Source organism: Centroberyx affinis, unplaced genomic scaffold (genome assembly GCF_046629955.1).
Source record: "Centroberyx affinis isolate AG114_WGS23_722 - 3 ecotype Tasmania unplaced genomic scaffold, CSIRO-AGI_Caff_v1 ptg005091l_1, whole genome shotgun sequence".
NCBI lineage: Eukaryota > Metazoa > Chordata > Actinopteri > Beryciformes > Berycidae > Centroberyx > Centroberyx affinis.
The window spans coordinates 701,373-722,003 of record NW_027282520.1 but is presented as its reverse complement, the minus strand read 5'-3'; the positions used below and the strand labels follow the sequence as shown (position 1 = coordinate 722,003).

The window sequence follows — 20,631 nt, the reverse complement described above, 5'->3', positions numbered from 1 at the left end:
CCCAAAGTCACAAACATTTGTTCCACTGTGAAAATATATCATGCACTTTGATAAACAGCACTGAAATCCCTCTGCGCCCCGCTCGCCCCCTCAGGGCCGATGAAGGTGGGTGTAGTGGTGAGGAATTTCGTCTGTATTTTTCAGATGAGGAAATGACACCCGAATATGACATTCCTCCTTGTGAAGGAGGTGTGGGAACAACACATAAGAGTTCTGGAAAATCACAGCCGCCTTTGGGAGAGATGAACTCCAAACCAACTCTGAACAGCGTCACCTCTTGCTCTTTATGACGCTGCAGCAAACACAAGTTTTCATCTATTTTTTTGCTCTGTGACGTTTGCGTCTTCACACATACTTGCCGTTAGACAAGAGGATTTTTCTCCATTTGCACAGCTTTACGCCATTTGAAAAATTTCCTATGGCTTCACAAGAAAATGCAAACATGCAGCCACACTGCTGCAGCCAAGTCCATCAGAAAAATTTAAAAATTAAACTTAACATACCATTTCCTCACAGAGGTTTGACGTTTTCCTCTCTGAATGCTCGAATTCTGTCCTTAGAGTGAACCTGAGCAACAGCTGAATAGAAAAAAAAAATGTCTCAGCATTCAAGGAAGGAACCCTTGCTCACATAGAGAACCAGCTCTATCCCAAAGCCTTCTGGGATATGTAGTTCTGGTCAGGAGCTCTCTGAAACCAGGAAGCGCTCCCTCTGATCTGGAACTATGAACCCTTCTTTCTGGTCACTCTCTCTTCTGCCTGATATGATGAAATCCTGTTTGGGGTCTACGACCACCGCACCGTCCTTCTCCTGGCCGGCAGCCTCCACCTCGGCGTAGGAAGGGTTGCCGGAGCCCCGCCGAAACTTCATGATGGGCCAGCGGGTGGGGCGCCGCTGTGGGGGGGGGGAAGGGGGTGAAGCAGATTTACAGAAAATGAATGGACAGGCAGGTTTATGCATGGAAGGATGGATAAATTACTGGGGGAATTTAATTTCAGGTAATATAATGTAATATTTCCATATTACTGAATTACTAAACCAGATCTTAAAGGGGCAATAAGTAAGATTTTTACTGCCCCTAGCACAGAATGACCATAATATGTCTGTGGGGGATTGATAGGATTGTTGAGAAATAACAATGACTCAACTATTTCTTTGGCATTTCTGGCTTTCCAAACTCACTTTCTGCCCCGTACGCTTGTTTAGGAACTATAACTCCCCGCCCATGTTGCCACTGGAGGTCGATAAACTTACTTTATGCGCCTTTAAATGGTGATTCAAACTGAGGCAGTGCAGAGCTACTAGCAGCGAGGTGTAACCAACCTCCATGAAGAAGAGGCTGGCGCTGGAGGTGGGGTGGTTGTACATGTAGACAGACAAAAGGACCGCTGTTGCCATGACGACCATCACCAGGACGATGCCCACTAGGAGACCAGTCTGCAGTCGCTCCTCCGTCTCCTCGGTGCTTTCCACCTCTGCTGCTGTAAAGGGGTGATGGTGAGACTCAGTGATTTTTAATACTTAATGGTATTAAAACTTTAATTATCAATTATGACAAAAAGTTGACTTGACAAGAATTAAAATTATGTCAGAATGACACAAAACAAAAACATTTCATACTGCAAATTTTTCAGAACAATTACATACAAAAGCGACAAACATAGGTGAGCAAGAATGACTTACGTGCTTCATTGATGTGCAAAGAGATCTTTGTGCCATCTAAAAGGAGAAAACAACAACACAGACTAATCTAAATGACATGACATATTGCCTTTTTTAAGCATGAGTGGCCTTTCAGACTTCTAATCTCGTTAAATCTCGTTATTCTAAGAAAGAGCCCATGTCAAAACAAACTGCCGGGCTGCTAAGCCTACATACAGTAGCTCCTCCAGCCAAAAATACTGTATATCCCTCCCATATTTTGACCCAACCAAGACACAGAGTGATACACATATATAGTCATCCTTCAGTAGCTGAGGACAGTATGTAGTATTTAACATGCCGTTGTATACGCTCAGCTATGAGCTAACAGAGGGCTGGGAAATAGCTGACCACTTGACCCTCAAACTGTCAGGCCTCCAAAAGCCTCACCGAATACCTTCAGCCTGGATACCATGCAGCGACAACAAGCGCTAATTCATGAGATGGTAATGACATTAGCCCTACCCCGCACTGCAATGGGTCGAAACTGGGGAATGACTGTGTTGTTCGAAGCACGAATCAAAACAGTCAACACGGAAACTGAAATGTATTGATGTAAAACTATCAAACAGGGAGACTTGATGAAGAGTAGTATTCTATTTGTATCGGCGTCTTAAAATCCCCTTGAAATGAACTTGAAATGTACTTTTACTTCCTCTCACATACTGATATTCCATTGGTTCAGATCCCTCACTGCGTTATGTCCCGCCCCAACATCCTGTTTGACAGCGTCCTGTTTTACATCAAATCAAGGAAGTACAGATGCTGTTTCACCCATGACACAGCATCTGTACTGCATCTTTACATTCAAAAATCAAAATGGGAATCCAATGGGAAATCAGTTAGGGAGAGAAAGGCAGTTTTATTTGATGGGAGGGGTGGGACTGTTCAAAAATCATACAAAAAGTTTTTCATACATCTCATGGTGCAGCATGGTCACATTTAAGATACACTGGTTCCTAGGAAGGAAAAGGAATGGAGACTTAATGGGGACTTGAAGACCATATTATAAGTGGATAATTAGATAAAACGATAAAAACATTCACTACAAATTACTTTAGAGTACGAACCCTCTGTAGGTTTGCTGGTAGCGGGCCGGGGAGTGGATGCTGTTCTTCTGCTTGTGCTGCTGCGTGTCGGGGGGTTGGTGGCAGTGGAGATGTTGCTAACGGGGGCGGAGGCGGTGCTGGACGTCCTCTGCTGCTCTGTGGTCCACATGACCGGAGTGGTCGTGTGTGTGAGGTGGGGAGATGTGGCGTTTGTTGTGATGTTCGTCGTTTGGACGCACCTCGGGTCCCTTCTCTGCAAAAGGAACATCAATTTAGGTTCTGCTCAGTTCTACTGCAGTTGAATTCCTGCAGTTTAATGCAAAATGATAAGCACCTCCTCCGGACAGCCGAGGTCAACCCAATCCTGCCGATTACGATCAAAGCCACTGGAGCATCTGACAAGGGAAGTAAATATTGTTATTGTGTAGGAGAGAACAGTGGAGCCGCTGTCACAGGCTTAATACTTAAAGGAATAGTTCACCCAAAAATGAAAATTCTGTCATCATCTACTCACCCACATGCCAAATGAAGCACAGGTGAAATTTGTTAGTCCATATAACACACAGGGAGATTGCCAGCACAACTTGGTAGCAGCCTTCTCCAAAACAACTGAAGTCAATGGGGACCTGTTCTTTAGGGTTCCAAAACAAAAACAGCAAAACAATCACACTGTGAATAGAAACACCTATACACCATTATTTGTTGCAAATCAATCAGCTGTAGTTAAGATTTGCACTAAATTATGGTGTAAATATACTGTAGGTCTTTTTGGAACTCTGAAAAACTGGTCCCCACCGACTTCAGTTGTTTTGGAGAAGGCTGCTATGGAGTTGTGCTGGCAACCTCCTTGTGTGTTATATGGACAAACTTCACCTGTGTTTCAACTGGCATGAGGGTGAGTAGATGAAGACAGAATTTTCATTTTTGGGTGAACTATTCCTTTAACCACAGATACTGTACAAACATATATATTTGTGACCGAAATATTCACAAGTCACTTAATGCAAGTCCAAGTCAAGTCTCCCTTTGATCATGAGTCTGAGTCAAGTCTCAGATAGTCTGCTTAAACTACATGATGGTTATTTCTTATTTCTCATACTTATTTACAGCCGGCTAGTTACATTATGTCTTATTTAGCTATTCGTATATCATGCATTGGTTAGGTAAAATGATAATGTAACCTTAATGAAGGCATAGAAACCACAAGTGTACATGATCATTTACTTTATACTACCTGCAATAGGAAAAAAAAAAGAGTTTTTAAGTCTTTGTAACCTAATGCTATGATAGATGGCTCTGCAGCTGATGCCATGCTGCTGTTTGTCGGAACCACGCATCTGAGTGACGTTTAGATACATCATAGTCATGTGCAATCTAAATAGAAAAAAACACTGCAAACATTTTATATAATGCAGCAATGCTATTTTTTTACAGATACTCATTGTTCACGAGTCACTAGAGTCCAAGTCACGTCTGAAGTCATGTTTAAGGTCAATTTGTATGAGACTTAAGTGCAACTTATATTCTCATCCCTGACTTGTCGCGTGCCAAATGTCTCAAACACAATGCCATAAAGTCCTTGACTGAATTTAAACTTCAGATTGTTCTTTACCTTTGCAGCCGACTGCACCAGCTGCAGTTAAAGCCAATCTGAGAAGTGACACATGGACCACAGCTGGAGAACTGAAGACATGCTGAGAATAAAGAAATACGACGGGCTTAGTGAAGAGTGTGGAGGAAGAGACGGCCTGCTTGTGGAAACCCTTAAAAACCTTATATGCTTATACACAGGCCATCCAACAGGGTACAGCTAACTTACAAACATTGTTACAAATCTTTCTTTATACCTGTTAACATTACAAATGTATTCATTCTTACAGTGTGTTGTAAGCAGCGACAGCCAAATAATCAAAGCTTGACCAGGCTAAATCGGTGACAGGCTAACAAAAATACAAAATGGATCTTTAGATTAGGTTTCCTGACTAAAAATATGAGAATCTATGACTAGGGGAGGAGTGTGTGTGGTTTTCCCCGCTCAGCTTCACCTCACTATGTGTATCTATACTGTAAGTAGGATTAACTTACTAGGGAGAGGTAGCATCTCAACGGCTGTAGAGTTGGAGATTTTGGACTTAAGGATGTCAACTTTGTGATACTCATAGATGGTCCTCCGACGAACATCTGAAGCATATGACGGTGTCAACAGTGGGGAGAGCTCAAGTCTTTGTCACAAAACACTGTCACAACAATTTTCACTGATTTTTGTGTTTACTTGAATTGAAGGATTGCACAGTTCTCGCTGGGTTGGGAACATTTTATGACCCTTGGGCATATGAAGACCTTTAAAAACCTATTTTATAAACTGAAAAAGACATGGTCACAAATCTAGAGATAAGGTTGATTTTCTTTGCTAAAAGTTTGGAGATTCACATTTTGGAGGTTCAAGGTTTTCAGCCAACAGCAGTGACATGAATCAAACATAGATAAGACTAATCTGCCACTCACTGGGGATCTGCTCTATCTCATGAAGCACCACGAAAGCATCCGACAGGCCGACTTTGACCGGATGATTCTCGGCACTGATGTCCTCGATGTCGATGGGAATCTATGACAAAAAAAGAACTTCCAGATTAAACTCATTTCCCGTTGAAAGATGGAGATGAAGATGAAGGAGAGAAGAAACGTCACCTCTTTGTAGGCGAAGACAATCCGTCCGTCGCTGTGCAGAGCGGCCTGGAAGGTGAAACTTCCCCGACTGAAGCTGTCTTGCAGATGAACGCGGTTCCACTGCACCAACAATGCTGTGCCTGAAGATACAGATACACACACACACACACACACACACACAACCATGAACATATTGTCGGTCATATTGTCGGTCATGCTAACTTCTCCTTCTCTCTTACCATTATCAAAGTAAAATACAGTTGAGTTTTTGGAAAGGCTCGGGTCAAAATTAGCCATAAGAGGGGCGATGTACTGAGTGGCTGTTAGCATTCGATGGATGATGTCTCCAGTGTAAATGAAACCTGCGAGAGGAAAACACACACAGGTTACCATCAGCTATGAGGACAGAGACATTCACAACATCCATCTCAATGAGCCATTTTGTGACCGTAAAATTGTAAGTTTCCATTCGACATTTTGATCTAGAATGAGTTCTTCATATAATGTAACTCTTCGTTTAATGTGGCCCTACATATACATATATTGTAGATTGTGTTCAGAGTTAAGAGGATAAACAATAAAAAGCGTATAATCTTTGATGTTTCTTTATGTACAAAAGTTAAGGTTCAATATCTGGAAACTACTCTGAACACAAATAGACCGCAATTAGTAGGGGAAAGACGACATGTTGATTGTGTCGTAAAAAACAAGACTTACCTCCAGTTGCCACAGTGATTTCCTTTAGTATATGACCATAGAAAGGAAAGCCAAAGGAAAGATTCACTCTCTGGAAGCAAAGTAAAAGTCCACTATTATCAGAGTGTTAATAATGAACAATCATTGCCACATGAGCAACACATGAAGCTCAAAGCTTCAAAAATGTTAGATTCTTGTCAGAATCTATCATTTCAACTTCAATATAATAATATTATATACTAATTTAAATCAGTGCAACTAAGTGACAGTTCACTCTCACTCTTTCATTTCCATATACTGTTTTTCCTGTCAGGATTTGGTGTCATTTCATTTCAATCCTTTCAAAATGTAAACGGAAAAAACAATTTGTATAATAATGACAGACCTTTCATCAAAATGTATGTCTTTATAATTTGGATATAATAACCTTTTTATGGTGAAATATTTCTATTTTTTTTTAATTCAGGAAAATTCAGGAAAGTCTATGAATTCAAAGTGAATTGACGCCATTCCTGCTTTCTATACACTTTACATACTGTACATCTTCTACAGCAGCTATGTAATTTGTGAGAAAGCAGCGACAGTCCAGTCCCTTCACATGGACCGATTCCGTACCTCTGCTTGTCTGTGGGTGCTGGACAGGAAGCCATGCACCTTCCAGCCGTCTTCCTCCATCTCATCAATGTCCACCCACAGCTCTCTACTGGCAGGGTCTCCAGGCCCATAGATTTTAGATGTATAGTAGGCATGATCAATGTCCTGTCAAAAATACCACCAACATACATGATACATGGCTGTCTGTCAGGATGCAGCAGCCATTGAAGGCATGTAAAACCTTATTCTGCAAAGTGACTAGTAACTACAGCCGTCACATAAAAGAGTAGTAGAGTAAAAAGTACAATATCTCCCTCTGAAATGTAGTGGAGTAAAAGTATTACGTCTCACAAAATGGAAATACTCAAGTAAAGTGTCAGTACCTCAAAATTGTACTTAAGTACAGAGCTTGAGTAGATGTACTTAGTTACTTTCCACCTCTGGTTATGACTGTACAGTAAACCTACCACTATCTGTGAAGAGTTGTCATGTCCCTCCTCAGTCAGCAGGTCAGGGTCCGAGTCCTCCGGCTGGTGCTGGTCTCTGTAATGGCCCCTCTTATCAGCAGCCCAGCCAGCGGCCCCAGACTTGGGCCTGGATGCCCACCTCCTCCACCTGGGCTTGGCGTTCTCTGTGTTTACATCCAGTATTCCCTCTGGAGGAGCCAGCCCCTGCGCGTCAGTATGGTAGACCCCTAGGGATTGCAGAGGAAGGGATAAGTTTACATTGTTTCCTTCTCTAGTGTTTATGATTGCTGGAAAGCTATTTGTGTTTGAAGGATATACAATATGGTCAACAGTGGAGTCAAGCACAAAATGCTCAGGATCTGAGCTGCTACAGCATATTTGGTGAAACTCTTAAGATGATATTCAGTGCAGAAGAACCTCTAGAACATCTCAAACATCTGTAAACCAGTTGGCATGAAGCATTGAAATCAACTTAAGCCTACAGAACAAAATTTGTTTTCATGAAAGCAATAAATCTAAACCTGACATGGCATTCCCTCCAAGACAAATAATTAAAGGCCTCAACTCCTGCATACTATTCAACATTCTCCGGTTTTACCCCAGACTAGTGCCTGAAGTTGTCATGCATTTCTCTGCTAACTACTTTGTAACTTCACATGTTCAGTTGGTATTCTAAGGCTGTCCAGACAATACCAGGCCACCAAAAACACAGAGGTGACGTTTAGTTCTGATGCATCGATGACCTAAAAATCTGTAGCACTGCTTGAGTTACAAAGAAGTAAAATAGTTTGCAAAACTCACAGCTGGAAAGCTTTTTGTGTTTTAAGGATATACAATGACAATGAAGTCAAGTAGGGCTGGGCGAAAATTCAATATTTTTATTATTTATTTATTTTTAAGCATTTATTTAACCAGGTTAGTCCCATTGAGATCAAAGATCTCCTTTACAAGGGAGACCTGGCCAAGAGGGCAGCAGCATAGTCACAGTAAAAACAATAAACAACAGATAAAGTTACAACATTAAAACTTGCTCACATAAAAACACTTGCACACCGACAAGGTAGACTGCAATGATTTCACCAGAGCTTTAAACTCATTCAGTGTAACAAGGGCTTGAAGTTGCAGTTGACATTGTAATTTATTCCAAGCATTAGATGCCGAAAACCTAAATGCTTTCTTGCCCAGTTCAGATCGTACTTTGGGGACCACAAATTGCAGAGTATCCATAGATCGGAGATAGTGACTTCCATATTTCCTTGTTAAAAGACAAGACAAATAGGAAGGAGTAATACCCAGAATGGAATATTATCATTTATCGTCTTTCCGTGGAATCATATTGTGATGATATGAAGATATTTTAATATTGTGACACACATTTCTGCTGTCTGAATTGATGATGACAAGCAAATTTACTTAAAAACTCTGGTAGGAATATTATGTGAAAATTTCTGTTTTGACATCACACCTAACATTACCATTCGGTTCAATGAGATGAACATTCATTTGATTATTTAACGTGATTTTGCATACATGAACCATATCGTGATATATACTGATATCGAGAAAAATCCTTAAGATTATCATGATATTGATTTCAACCATATCGCCCAGCCCTAAAGTCAAGCACAAAATGCTCAGGATCTGAGCTGCTACAGCGTATTTGGTGAAACTCTTAAGAGGATTTTCAGTGCAGAAGAACCTCTAGAACATCTCAAACATCTGTAAACCAGTTGCTGTGTCTTCCAATCCCTTCATGCAATAGGACAAAAACAGTTCTTCAGTTCGGTGCGGACCATGTGGCAAACACGCATGGTCACCCCATCGTTCTGCCTTCCTGTGACAGCAGTGTGTCCAGACTCCCTCCTTCACAGCAGAGGGTGAAAGGATGCCTCACATTCTTCACACCAGCAGGTCCAGGACCGGGCCTAAGAGGCCGGGCAGCGGTGGGTGTTGTGTCTACATTTCTGTCACATGGCTGCAGAAGACCGATGACCCCAAGACGCAGTAAAACTACATAATCTCTGATATAGTTCACTCAATAACTGCACTGGGGGAAATAATTGCAGATGTGAAATGGAGGTGGAGAAACTAGACACAGCGGTTCCATAACAAGCATATTTGTCGCAAATGATGATATAATATTTTTGTGCAATACCTTCACAATAGCTAGGGCTAAAATTTGCATGGTGATTTTTTTCTGGAAATTAAGGCTGAGGTAAAAATTGGGAGTCATCTGTTTCCATTAGGGTAAGACCGGTTTGCCACTACATCCGGCCGATATTGGCCTTTCAATAAATATCGGATATCAGCAGCCAATGTTGCCCATTGCTGAGTTGAGGATGTTCAACAGCTACAGGGGTGACAGTCAGTAAAACCTACAATGAAAGTGGAATGAAGCCTGCCTCTCCCTGCTAACCCACCTAAACATTTTTAATTGTATGGGTTTTAAAAGGGTTTTAGTGTCTCCTGTTCTACTGTTGCTGCTGCTCAGAGGCTTTTCCACTTTCACAAGAATAAAATACTGGGGAAAACACTAAATACTTGTAACTTTTAGGTTTGTTTTATTTATTTACTTATTCATGTATTTATTTATTTTCAAACCGGTCAAAATTGCATACATAATATCGGCACAAAGTATCGTTATCGTCAGCTTCAATCCAAGATATTAGCCTTCAAAAACCCATATAGGTCCAACCCAAATTTCTACTTTTTTGTTAATAAAAACAATATGGAGCCAAGAAATGGGATGCTAATACAACTAAATTTTGCAGCCCTATATAATGATATGTTTATCATCCCACTAGTATCTTTATAGCAATGGTCCTAAATTAAATTGTCCTTTTGTGGTCCTATCCAAAGATTATGATCGTAAAACAATACCAACAGTGGGCTGCACTCTGTAGCACCTGGGGACTCAAAGATGATTTTTACATGACTTACCATGGGCAGATTTGAACTCCATGTGGCTGATTTGAAACTGGAAAACAATAATCATCCCGGCAATAAGATGAATTATCTTTGCCACCGTCATCGCCATCCTTCCTCTCAGTTCCTAATGAAACTTCAGAGCGCAAAGAAAGTCATGGATGTGCGCAATGTGGAACTGCCCCTGCGGCCCTGGCGCTGTTAGTTGGCAGGTAAAAAAAAAAAAGGTCCAACTCTTCCAAACTTTAAATACTAAGAAGCAGAGTAGACGATGAAAAGTTGCTGCATTATTGATGTAACTTTCAAGTGCGTTGCCGTGTCGATGTCCATGCCAAACAAAATGCTTTCAAATTATTCGGAGACTACGCACGCCTCGGTTTTATTTCCCTAGGAATGCGTCGTTTTCTCAGATGAAATATTGTCGGTGATGAACATTGCAGCTCAGTGGTCCTTCGCGCAAGAAGAGTGCATGCCTGTGGAAATGTTGCGTTCAAGTGCTGTCGTAGAGCGGACATAATCGACTGAACAAAGTGTTCGGTACGATTGGGAAAGTCTGAATTTTCAATGCTACCCGAGTTATCGAGATGTGGTATTAAGGAGCAGACAAGTCGTGATACAGTCGTAGCAACAACTGATGGTAAATATGATGTATGAACAAGCTTTTGGTCAACAAATCAATCAGGCCTACTTGCCTGCCCTGATGCACATTTTCTTGTCTTCATTCAGCAGCTTGCTTGCTTTAGGCTATAGAATAAAACCAACAAACAACTACTTTGGTGCAGGGTCCGTTCTGTTAATATTTGTGACTCAGTCCACCTGCATGTGCCGACAAGTCGACATCCGGAAGGAAAGGGAAGATTACGAGGAGCAGTTGAAGGCACCGAAAGTAATGTCTCGACTTCCAATTCCGACTTTTCCCACTTGGTGTCGCTTGTTAACCGTGTATAACACTTCAAACTGTCTAATTTCCACCAACTTGAAACAGGAGATATCCAGAATGTACACTGGTCACTAATAGCCATGTTTTTTTGTGTTGTTTTTTTTTTAAACCATAATTATAACATGTAGATCACTAAAGAACAAATTCTAGTTTTGTTCTCTTATAGAGGGTTACTATACAAATACATCACAGCATAACTGTTGATACCTGGGGATACCAGAGGGGAGATTGATTAAAAAAAATACCAAAAGTACCATCAAGAACCATAAGGTCAAAACAAACCCACTATACTGTAGGTGGAAGGGTGATGAGTTTAGCTGGCTTGCTCAGTTAACCTGATAATGTTTATGAAATCAACGATGATGACAGCGAAGTGTCATCATCAGGTTATTTCATTTGTCTGTTATCTCTGAAAACATCCAGATTTTGCTGTGTATTTGTGAGCACTGAGGGAAGAATGACTACAATGTGTGGTTTGTAGGCTACTATATGAGCTTTTGATAGATAGATAGATAGATAGATAGATAGATAGATAGATAGATAATCCAAAGGGAAATACACTCCTGCTAATTCCATGCACTTAACTGGGAAAGCATTTCAAACTTTCTCTTACCTAAGACACAAAATGTGCAGTTAACATCACACTGCACAGAAAGAACAGCAAATACCTAAATGTACAAACCGGTCACTGGCTGCACTTCATCAGTCAGTTGACACACTGTCAATCTAATGTATACTAACAAACTACATTTTATCAGTGTATGCACATGTTCAAAATTCTTGGCATGAAACACTGAAATCCACTTAAGCCTACAGAACAGAATCCAGTTTGACAGTAACGCTGTTTTCATGAAAACAATTAATCTAAACCTGACGTGGCTTTCCCTCCAAGACAAATAATGAAAGGCGTCAACCTTCGCTTTTACCCCACACCCCTGTCTGAAGTTGTCATGTGCATTTCTCTGCCAACTACTGTAACTTGGAGGGTTTGCAAAACTCACAGCTCTTTGAATCTTGTCTGGAGAGACTTCATCACAGTGTGGATCTAAATATGTGCTACAAGTCTGTGTTACAGCTGCACAATAAGCTGAATATTTAATGTGTTAACAAAGTTGCCTTTATCTGTTTGCCTAGGAGAATGTACTGTGACCATAAGAAGTTGGTTGTGAGATCAGTGCAAATCTTTTGAAGTGAATGGGTTTTGTAAGTGAATAGTGAATAGTTTGAAGTGAATAAACACAATAGGCTGCGAACCTCCATGTTCTGTTACACAATTCATTGGGATAAAAACAACCTCAATAAGTGGTTCATAACCTCTGTTCAGGAGCTCACTGTGCAACCTTATAATCCTTATGTCAAAGATGAATAGTTTATTCACATGACACTTGCAATTCTTTTTACCATGTTCGCATGTGTTAAAATGTTTCTAAAAACAAGCAAAAAAGATGTGATGCAGTGGAATCTTTATTATCCCCATTTGAAATACTTAAGGTAAAAACAAAAGTTTGTCTATCTGTAATGAAAAAAAAAAATGTTGCAATATGGAAATGCACAGCCAATACACTATGAGTTCACTATAACAGAATTATGCATTTGTAGTAACCTGACATTATAGCACCAATTCAACATGCTTGACCATGCAATGTCACTGTTGCACTGTATCCTGTGCATCTTTTTTTTTTTCTTGCCAGATGGTCATGACAGCGTAAAACACATATTTACTCTATTTTTAATTCAAGACAATTTAATCCTCAATGAATACAATTTCGAATGGATGATACGCTAAACAAATAAAAAAAAATATAAAAAAGAAAACATTACCATAAAATACATTGAGGAATGTGATACGTGGAAAGCTAAACATCTTACAATTTAATATGAGGAAAAGGTTTCATATCAAGTGCCATAACACAAATTGTGTCTAAACAGAGAGGAGATTCAAGTATTGCAGCTCCAGTATAGACATGGGTGTTACGCAAGAGACAGGAGTCAACCTGTAGTGAAAGGAAAAAGGAATTCAGAGGCAGAGACACCAAACCTTAAGTACACGCCCTTTTTAACCATGACTGTGTAAATTAAATCACAAAGGCTAAAAGCAGAATGACTGTATTTGCTCAGCATGTAGAACATGAGCACCCAATGAAACATGGTACTACAGGCCTAAAGCTGGGGATGATAAATGAAAGAAAGCTGATTTGAATCGTAGGCCATTATTGCTTCTAAACTTATGAGTGGCTCTATCTTGTTTCAAACGTTCAGATCTAGCATCCATTCCTAAAGAGATAAGGTTAGCTTGTCCACACTGCAAAACAACACTCATTAAAGGTGTTACATATGCCATTTTACCATCAATAGATCATTACCACATTCATTTTGTGACTTTAGCATAAATACTGTAAAAAAAGCAAGACCATCGCAGACAAGGTTGGCATCGTCTCCCAGCCTCTGCACTGCATTTTATATTTAGTGCCAACAGAGTTTCTGGCAATGGCAAATGGTAGAGCAGGACAAAATCACTTTTAACATGTTTATCCTCTTCAGTAACCTTTGGCCGAGGACGCAAGGTTCCTCTTTGCAACAGGAAGCAACAGGGTTTATGGGAAATGTGGTCTTAACTTTGGGAAACACTAGGGGTCTCTTTTCTATTTGCATTCTTGTGTTCTTGTGTCCTCCATCATGCGTTTGATGCGTTAATATCCAACAGCCGAGGAACAACTCAAAAACAGCAGAAAGCAAGGATGGAGGACAGATAAAGACCCCAGAAGTTTAACTGAGGAAGCATCAGATGGTGACTTGGCTGATGAGAACTAAGAAGGAAAGAAGCCGCAAGAGTCACTGTGAAACTGCGAGAAAGACGCATTACGTCCAAACAGCTTAACAGTCTATAGTACAGAGCCGGTTGAACCAGATGGGAAAATGAGCAACTGTGCTTTTTAATTGTTTGTGTGCGATGTCAATCCCACAGCCCATCTCAAATTATGAGGATGCTTCCCTGTGCTCAAGTAGCTGAGAAGTTTGTTCTTGCCAAGACAATTTCAGAAGATCGTTCTCAACAAGGACATAAGAATCGACTTGGCACTCTTGGATTTGAGTCACCCAAGAGGCACTAACAATATCACTGGCGTAAGATAGAGGCTACCAGTCGTCTCGACTGTGGTCTCGTTTGTTTACAGTAATTACACCAGGACACAATTAATTCAACAATGACATATTGATGTTTAAAAATGCTACACATAGCACCTTTAAACAGTCATTCCTCTCACCTGAGAATTTGAGTGGCATTAAAAACAGTGAAGACAAAAGCTTCAGGATTCAATGCTCAGCAGCTCCACATCAAAGATGAGAGTGGAGTTGGGTGGGATGAGCCCCGCGTACCCTTTCTCACCATAGGCATAGTCCGGTGAGCAGGTCAGCTTGGCCTGCTGGCCGCAGCTCATCTGTGGAGGTGATCAACAGCAGCATTAACTGAATTGATTGGAGGAGGAAATATGTTGTCGATATTCCTTGATTGATACGCATTATCAGCATATCTATGAAAATACCTCTCCTTACCTGGGCTACTCCTTCATCCCAGCCCCGAATCACCGCACCGGTTCCAATCTTGAATCTGAACGGCTTTCCGCGGTCCCTTGAGGAGTCAAACTTGGATCCATCTGTCAGTGTGCCTGTTCAAACAAAACAGCTTGTTAGCAGCTGATGACTAATCTCTCCACATAGTTACTCTACAAATGTTAGTTCTCTCCCCAGCTTGCTGAATGTTAACTAACTTTTTTTGTTGCATCTTAAATTAATTATAATTGAGTATTGAATTGTCCAGTGGACACAATAAGGCAGAATTTTGGCATCAACAATATTTCTACAGTTTATAAAACAAGCAAGGCGTGTGTACATTTTACCTACATAAATAATTCAAAGATTCAAAAAAGCAAATCATTTAATAGTTTTCCTACTATAAACATATTTTATAGAAGATGCTAACATGCTAACAATCAATTAAAACATGTGGAAGAGTGAGGAGAGTTTTTGTCAATGGATGTGTGTATGTGAAATATTAGTATAAATAGAATAACAAAATAATGTCTTGTCAGCATTCATATTTTTACACATACAGTACATACATACAGTAAGTCTTCTGACTCACCAGTATAGTGCACAGTGACGTATTGTCCTTTTGTCGGAAAGCTTTTTCCTGAAAAGGGAAGTACATAGGTAAACCAAATTATATTGGTTGAAAAGGAAATATTATACAATAATTCAACTGGAACAAAGCAGCCTCACCGTCTCCCGGCTTTGTCGTCTCAACATCTACTCCCATTTTCGCTCCTCAATCTTCGTTCTCTCACCCTAGCTTTCAAGCGAGCTAGAAACAAATGTGTTATTGTGTGTGTGTGTGTGTGCATGTGTGTGTGTGTGTGTGTTTAGTAACCTGCAACGGCATTGGTTCCTCTGAGTGTCCAATGGAGTCATTGGGTGTGACATGTCTCACATGGTTGAGAGGGCTGTCAGGCTTAGGGCAATGTGTGTTTGCTTGTGTGCAAATGTGTATGTGTGTGAGTGTATGTGTGTGTGTGTGTGTGTGTGAGAGAGAGAGCGAGAGAGAGAGAGAGAGAGAGAGAGAGAGAGAGAGAGAGAGAGAGAGAGAGAGAGCAAAGGTTGCAAAGCAAAGGTTGCAAAGCATGGTCATCGTCATCACTCTCATATGGATTTATCCTTGATATTGACGGTAAATAATAAAATAAAGGATTCTCATGTATCAAGGAAAACTCACCAATCTGGAAAATCAACCTCAAACATTCTCTGTGTTGTAATTTACTTGTGGCTTATGCAATAACCTGTGCTGTGGTAAACATGTTTGCACTCGTCTCTCACATCCAGTTCTCAGCGCAGCATTACGTTACATTTTCAAAACAATTTCCTCTTTTGCCTTCTTAAACTTTCTCAACATGCATGCAGTGCTGTAGTTGAATGGATACACAGGCATGTGGAGTACACTCACATTTCTCTGGCAGAGTAGAATTTAGAGTATACCCACCTATCAGCCTATTATCGCTAAAAAACACAGGATGGTAGGTTCACAGTACATCTACAACGCTGAAACTCATATTCAAATAAGTCATGTGGTAGTTACTGCTGCCTGAGACAGTTGTCGCTGTTTTTAGATGCCACTCCTTACATGCCTGAATGTGAATGTGCTCAACAGGCCAAGTTTCATTCCTGCGGAGATAAAGCATCTGTAACAGGTTAAGGTCTTCCTGGTCATTCTTAAGTCCCAGCACGGACCAAGAATTATGTTTAGCGGCTACTGGAAACACAGTAGTGCCACAGAGTAAACACATACCCCATTAGCTAGCACCAAGTGTCTATTTATAGCCAAGTTACACGCCATTAATTATTTCTACATATAAGAAGAAAACATGAGAAAGAATGCTCATGCAATTCATAATCTGTAACCATGAGTTTCTCCCAGAAGACTGGTCTGATTTTGTCAAAACCTGGAGGGATGAAACATTTTGGCACAGTGTTCTGGCATTTAACAAATTACACTGAATGACCTGATGGGGGCGCTATAATTAAATGTAAAAAATTTCAAACTTTGAAAGGCCATAACTGCTACACCATTGGTCTGATTTCGATGGAACTTGGAGGGATGATGCATCTTGTTACTGATTGGCCCAAGGGGTGCCTGCATCATTCATAGGGGACGACATGTTTACTTGTTTCTGAAGGGACAATCTTCTTCCCTCTTTTGGGTTTGGGTTAGACAGATTTCTAACCCAAACGCCCCTTAGGGATCATTAAAGTTTCATTAGATACACATATTTACGTTTGTGGGAGCTCCACCTCCATTAAAACAAGCATGATGTGACTAGACTCAACAACTGTTACTGAAATCTGCAACAGCCCTGGGGCATATGGGTTTATGACTGTATACACACCTGCCAGCATTCGGATGTGAAAATAAGTGAGAATTTCCATTTTGACTTATTTCCCCTGTTATAATCTATTGAAATGGATCAAAGCCTGGAAAATGTAACTAAAAAATAAGAGACTTGTGGAAAATGCCGGCAGTTATGTCTACACCTCTTTAGGAATCATGCTCATACCAGATGTTTGTGCTTCAGTTTTCTATCCCGTCATGCGTCACCCCATATACTTTATATAGATACACTATAATATAATATACTATTTGTTTTGCTGCATCGTCAATACTTGTAACAAATTCAATTCTTTCTGACATTAATGCTGTAAGTATACACTGCATGAACGAGCATATTAACAAACCAGAATAAAAGCAAGACTTGCACTGCTGGTTTTGTTTAGGCATGCTCATACACATGAAGGCATGCACATAAAATAATAACACTATAAGCTACAGGCTTGAAAGTTCATTCAAATGTTCAGCAACTGCCATGAAATCAAATCCAACTGGAAACTGGTACTGCCAACAGAGGCCTCCTCAGCAAAATTAAAAAGACATAAAAGACATACTATAATAACATAAATAAAGCAATGACAACTTATTAGTTAAATGCCATTTTATAAAAATGAGCTTTCAGTTGTGGTTTAAAAGGAGATACAAGGTTTGCTAATCCTCAGGCAAGCGGTTCATAAATCTGCGGGCCAGGATTTACAAATGCCCAATTTCCAGTAATTTGTCTTGATGATAATGTAATCAATGGACAAACAGTCAGAAAACCACAATGTACAACTGTCATGGAAATCTATCCTTTGATCTATTTCCTCAGCAAAACACCACATTAACATAATCACATCAACATTTAAAAACAATTCATTTTTATGGAAATGAAAGCAATTATTCACAAACTGGTCATGGTCCATTTGTTTTATGCTCATTACAAATGACATAGGTAAACAAATAAATGTGTCAGAAGAAATACATACAGAAATGTTAACTAAAACATCTATTTTAAGCTGTTATTCTTATTTGTTTGAATTATCACTGGGTTAAATCTGCAGCGTTTTTCTTGTGCAGGGACGTCTGGACTAAGCATCAGATGTAGCCACTGTGGTTTCAGTTGCGCTTCCGGATGGATTGTACAAATTGTTGAAGAATGAAAAGTCAGATTCACTTCCATGCTGTGTACCCTGGAAGGGAACAAATGCTTTTACCATCTGAGCTCTACAGAGCCAGGAAAGGAAAGGATGCTTTGTTATTGCATTTTGCTCACTTACATCTATTCTGCAGTCATAGAGGTCAAACACTGAGTTCTGGTCTTCATTCTTCATGATTTTCGGCCGGATCCTGAGAAATAAAGACAGAAATGGTAAAATAAACAAAACATATGTTCTTCAGTATTATTTTGCACATAATATAAGTTATAATTCCTCTAATCACCCTCATCCTCACCACCACCATCAACTATGAGGATCAATTAAGTTTTGCACTAGTATTATTAATATATTATACTATATTCATTCATTTATTTATCATCAGCACTACATACATTATACAGCGCTTTCTGTTCAGCATGAAGAGCACAACTGAGATGACAACCCCAGCCAACAACGTCAGACTGACCGCGAGCCCGATGGACAAGGAATCTACAGACACAGAAAAACACAAAATCTGAGATCAATGACTTCCTAATATTGATCGCATCCCTTTACGCATGCCATGTCACAATTCCATGTCAAGCCTTAAAAATCCCTTATTAACTTTATCATTACTGAGGCAGATTTAATACAGCTAGTGAGATTAATAAAGCATCATAGCCTTTATCTGGATTCACCTGGTCAGTCTATTTCATAATCAAAATAAAGGGATTGGAAGCACCTTACTTGTGCAACGTTAAAAAGCACATAAATGAACAGCAGCGCATAATGAGCAGATGAACATACAGTGCATAGACTATAAACATGCAGAATATGCAACGGGTTTCGAGCTCAGTGCTCTTCTTCAGGCAGTCCATTTCATAGAAAGAATGGCTATTATTTCGTACATTTACACAATAGTTAACAGTTAATAGTTAATATTAACAGGGCTTAATAGTCAAAAGTCATAGTAAAAAATGCTGTTCAAACCATCAAACTCTGCACTGGACTTATGTGATAAAAGGTATAGTTAAGAACAGAATAAATTAGAGCTGGTCGTCCAGATCTGGATCAAATAATTCTACTTCTTTTTTTTTTATTTAATTTTTTTTTAAAAACATTTCAGGATAATCAATCCAGAAAGAACAGAGAATAGAGAAATGATATGCTGCAGAGCAATTTTGCTTCCAGTTCTCTAATTTTCTGTACAATAAATTACAGTAAAGTGTAGTAGACTGTAGAAAAGGGCTTGGTGTTCAGTAGAAGTAGCTGGGAGATTCAGTTTACCGTGAGTAGCAGGGGGTTTGGTGGGCGGCTCTGAGTAGCAGGGGCCAGGGAGGGTGGTGATGTCGTCTAGAGCAACGTCCCCACCAGTATTCATCCCCCTCTGATACACAAACACAAACTGTGGCAAGAAAAAAAAGTTACTCAAATTGAGCGCTACCAGCAGGAAAATGAGCAGAGAGTAAAGGTATGAATAAAAAAAAAAAAAATTATTTATTTGACATTTGTTTTTAGAGCATAGTTAGCAGTTCATGGCCTCATTTGTTTCCATGTCAGTGTATACTGTACCTTAAAAAGGAAGGTTTTGTTTTGAAGTCTGTCCTATTCATGAAAAAAAGTCAAGCTGCTTTTTGGAACATTAAAGGTTTTCATGTTTGATTCTGAGAAACTGGCGCCAACCTCTTCACCACCACATGCAATTTTGAGGGTAATAGTTGGATAACTTATTGACTTGCACTGCTATTATAGTAGTATTAGTATTACAGTTAATATTAACAAATACTAACAGGACACTGGCTCTAGTTTCAGGTGTGAAAACTTTGAATGTCCTCAGAAAAAGCTAGGGGACAACACTATGGGATTTTCAAAAACCTGAATATTTCCTCTCAAAACAATCTGCTTCATCTTTAAGAGTGTTGGATGACAGCAGGGTGAACTAGCTGCTTACCCAGAATGGCTGTCGATGTTCTACAGACACACTGGCCTCCTGCCACTTGTCTCCCTGGTTCCCCGTCTCAGTCCACTGCAGAATCCCTTCCTCGTCTCCACCGGTGTGTATTTTCCTAGGGCACAGGACATAGATTTTTTGTGAATGCAGCCTTCAGATTTGTTTAATAGACAGCTTAGTAAATGAATGTTTGGCACATGTTTTCAAAGTACAGCTCTAGTGTAGTATTGCTACTCATCAGGCGTTAAAGTGTTACCTGTCATTTATGTAGACTTTGAGAGTCCCAACGTGATTGCCATACATGTGGAACCAGAATTTAAGACAGTGCCCTCCAGTGGCAGGCTGGAGTACATCACTGACCAGGAACGACAAGTCTCCCCACTTCCCCACTGAGCTGTCCACATACAGGTAGTAACCTGGGAGGAATATGTAAAAAAAAAAAAAACTTATGTAGCTAATATAACCTGGTATTATTTCACTCTGGTATATTGTATTGTATTAAAGCTACACTAGGCAACTTTGCATACTCCAAATGGCAGCAAGACGTAAGTGTTTGAAAGATTTGAATTTCAATAACCAGAAATCGTG

The 20,631-nt window shown here is 40.0% G+C and overlaps 3 protein-coding genes across 3 annotated transcripts; all 3 read right to left on the bottom strand.

Annotated features, from left to right (window-relative positions):
• Positions 1–2: 2 nt before the first annotated feature.
• On the bottom strand, positions 3–7,208 carry LOC139666712 (plexin domain-containing protein 2-like). Its single transcript, XM_071546026.1, has 13 exons — positions 7,175–7,208; positions 6,729–6,872; positions 6,135–6,204; positions 5,657–5,779; positions 5,439–5,557; positions 5,256–5,355; positions 4,836–4,931; positions 4,363–4,444; positions 3,085–3,145; positions 2,772–3,003; positions 1,684–1,719; positions 1,324–1,481; positions 3–894 (listed from the first exon to the last, which is right to left on the bottom strand). Exons 2-13 carry the CDS (start codon positions 6,786–6,788, stop codon positions 679–681), a joined length of 1,353 nt encoding a protein of 450 aa, XP_071402127.1. The 5' UTR covers positions 6,789–6,872; positions 7,175–7,208; the 3' UTR covers positions 3–678.
• Positions 7,209–12,485: 5,277 nt separating this feature from the next.
• LOC139666697 (peptidyl-prolyl cis-trans isomerase Fkbp12-like) lies at positions 12,486–15,436 on the bottom strand. The gene is made up of 5 exons (XM_071546009.1): positions 15,318–15,436; positions 15,181–15,228; positions 14,592–14,704; positions 14,303–14,476; positions 12,486–13,033 (listed from the first exon to the last, which is right to left on the bottom strand). Exons 1-4 carry the CDS (start codon positions 15,352–15,354, stop codon positions 14,345–14,347), a joined length of 330 nt encoding a protein of 109 aa, XP_071402110.1. The 5' UTR covers positions 15,355–15,436; the 3' UTR covers positions 12,486–13,033; positions 14,303–14,344.
• A 2,194-nt stretch (positions 15,437–17,630) lies between these two features.
• On the bottom strand, positions 17,631–20,425 carry LOC139666722 (MAM domain-containing glycosylphosphatidylinositol anchor protein 2-like). The gene is made up of 6 exons (XM_071546037.1): positions 20,300–20,425; positions 20,044–20,158; positions 19,380–19,497; positions 18,506–18,602; positions 18,234–18,303; positions 17,631–18,146 (listed from the first exon to the last, which is right to left on the bottom strand). The coding sequence occupies exons 1-6, from the start codon at positions 20,344–20,346 to the stop codon at positions 18,045–18,047; spliced, it is 549 nt and encodes a 182-aa protein (XP_071402138.1). The 5' UTR covers positions 20,347–20,425; the 3' UTR covers positions 17,631–18,044.
• Positions 20,426–20,631: the final 206 nt, after the last annotated feature.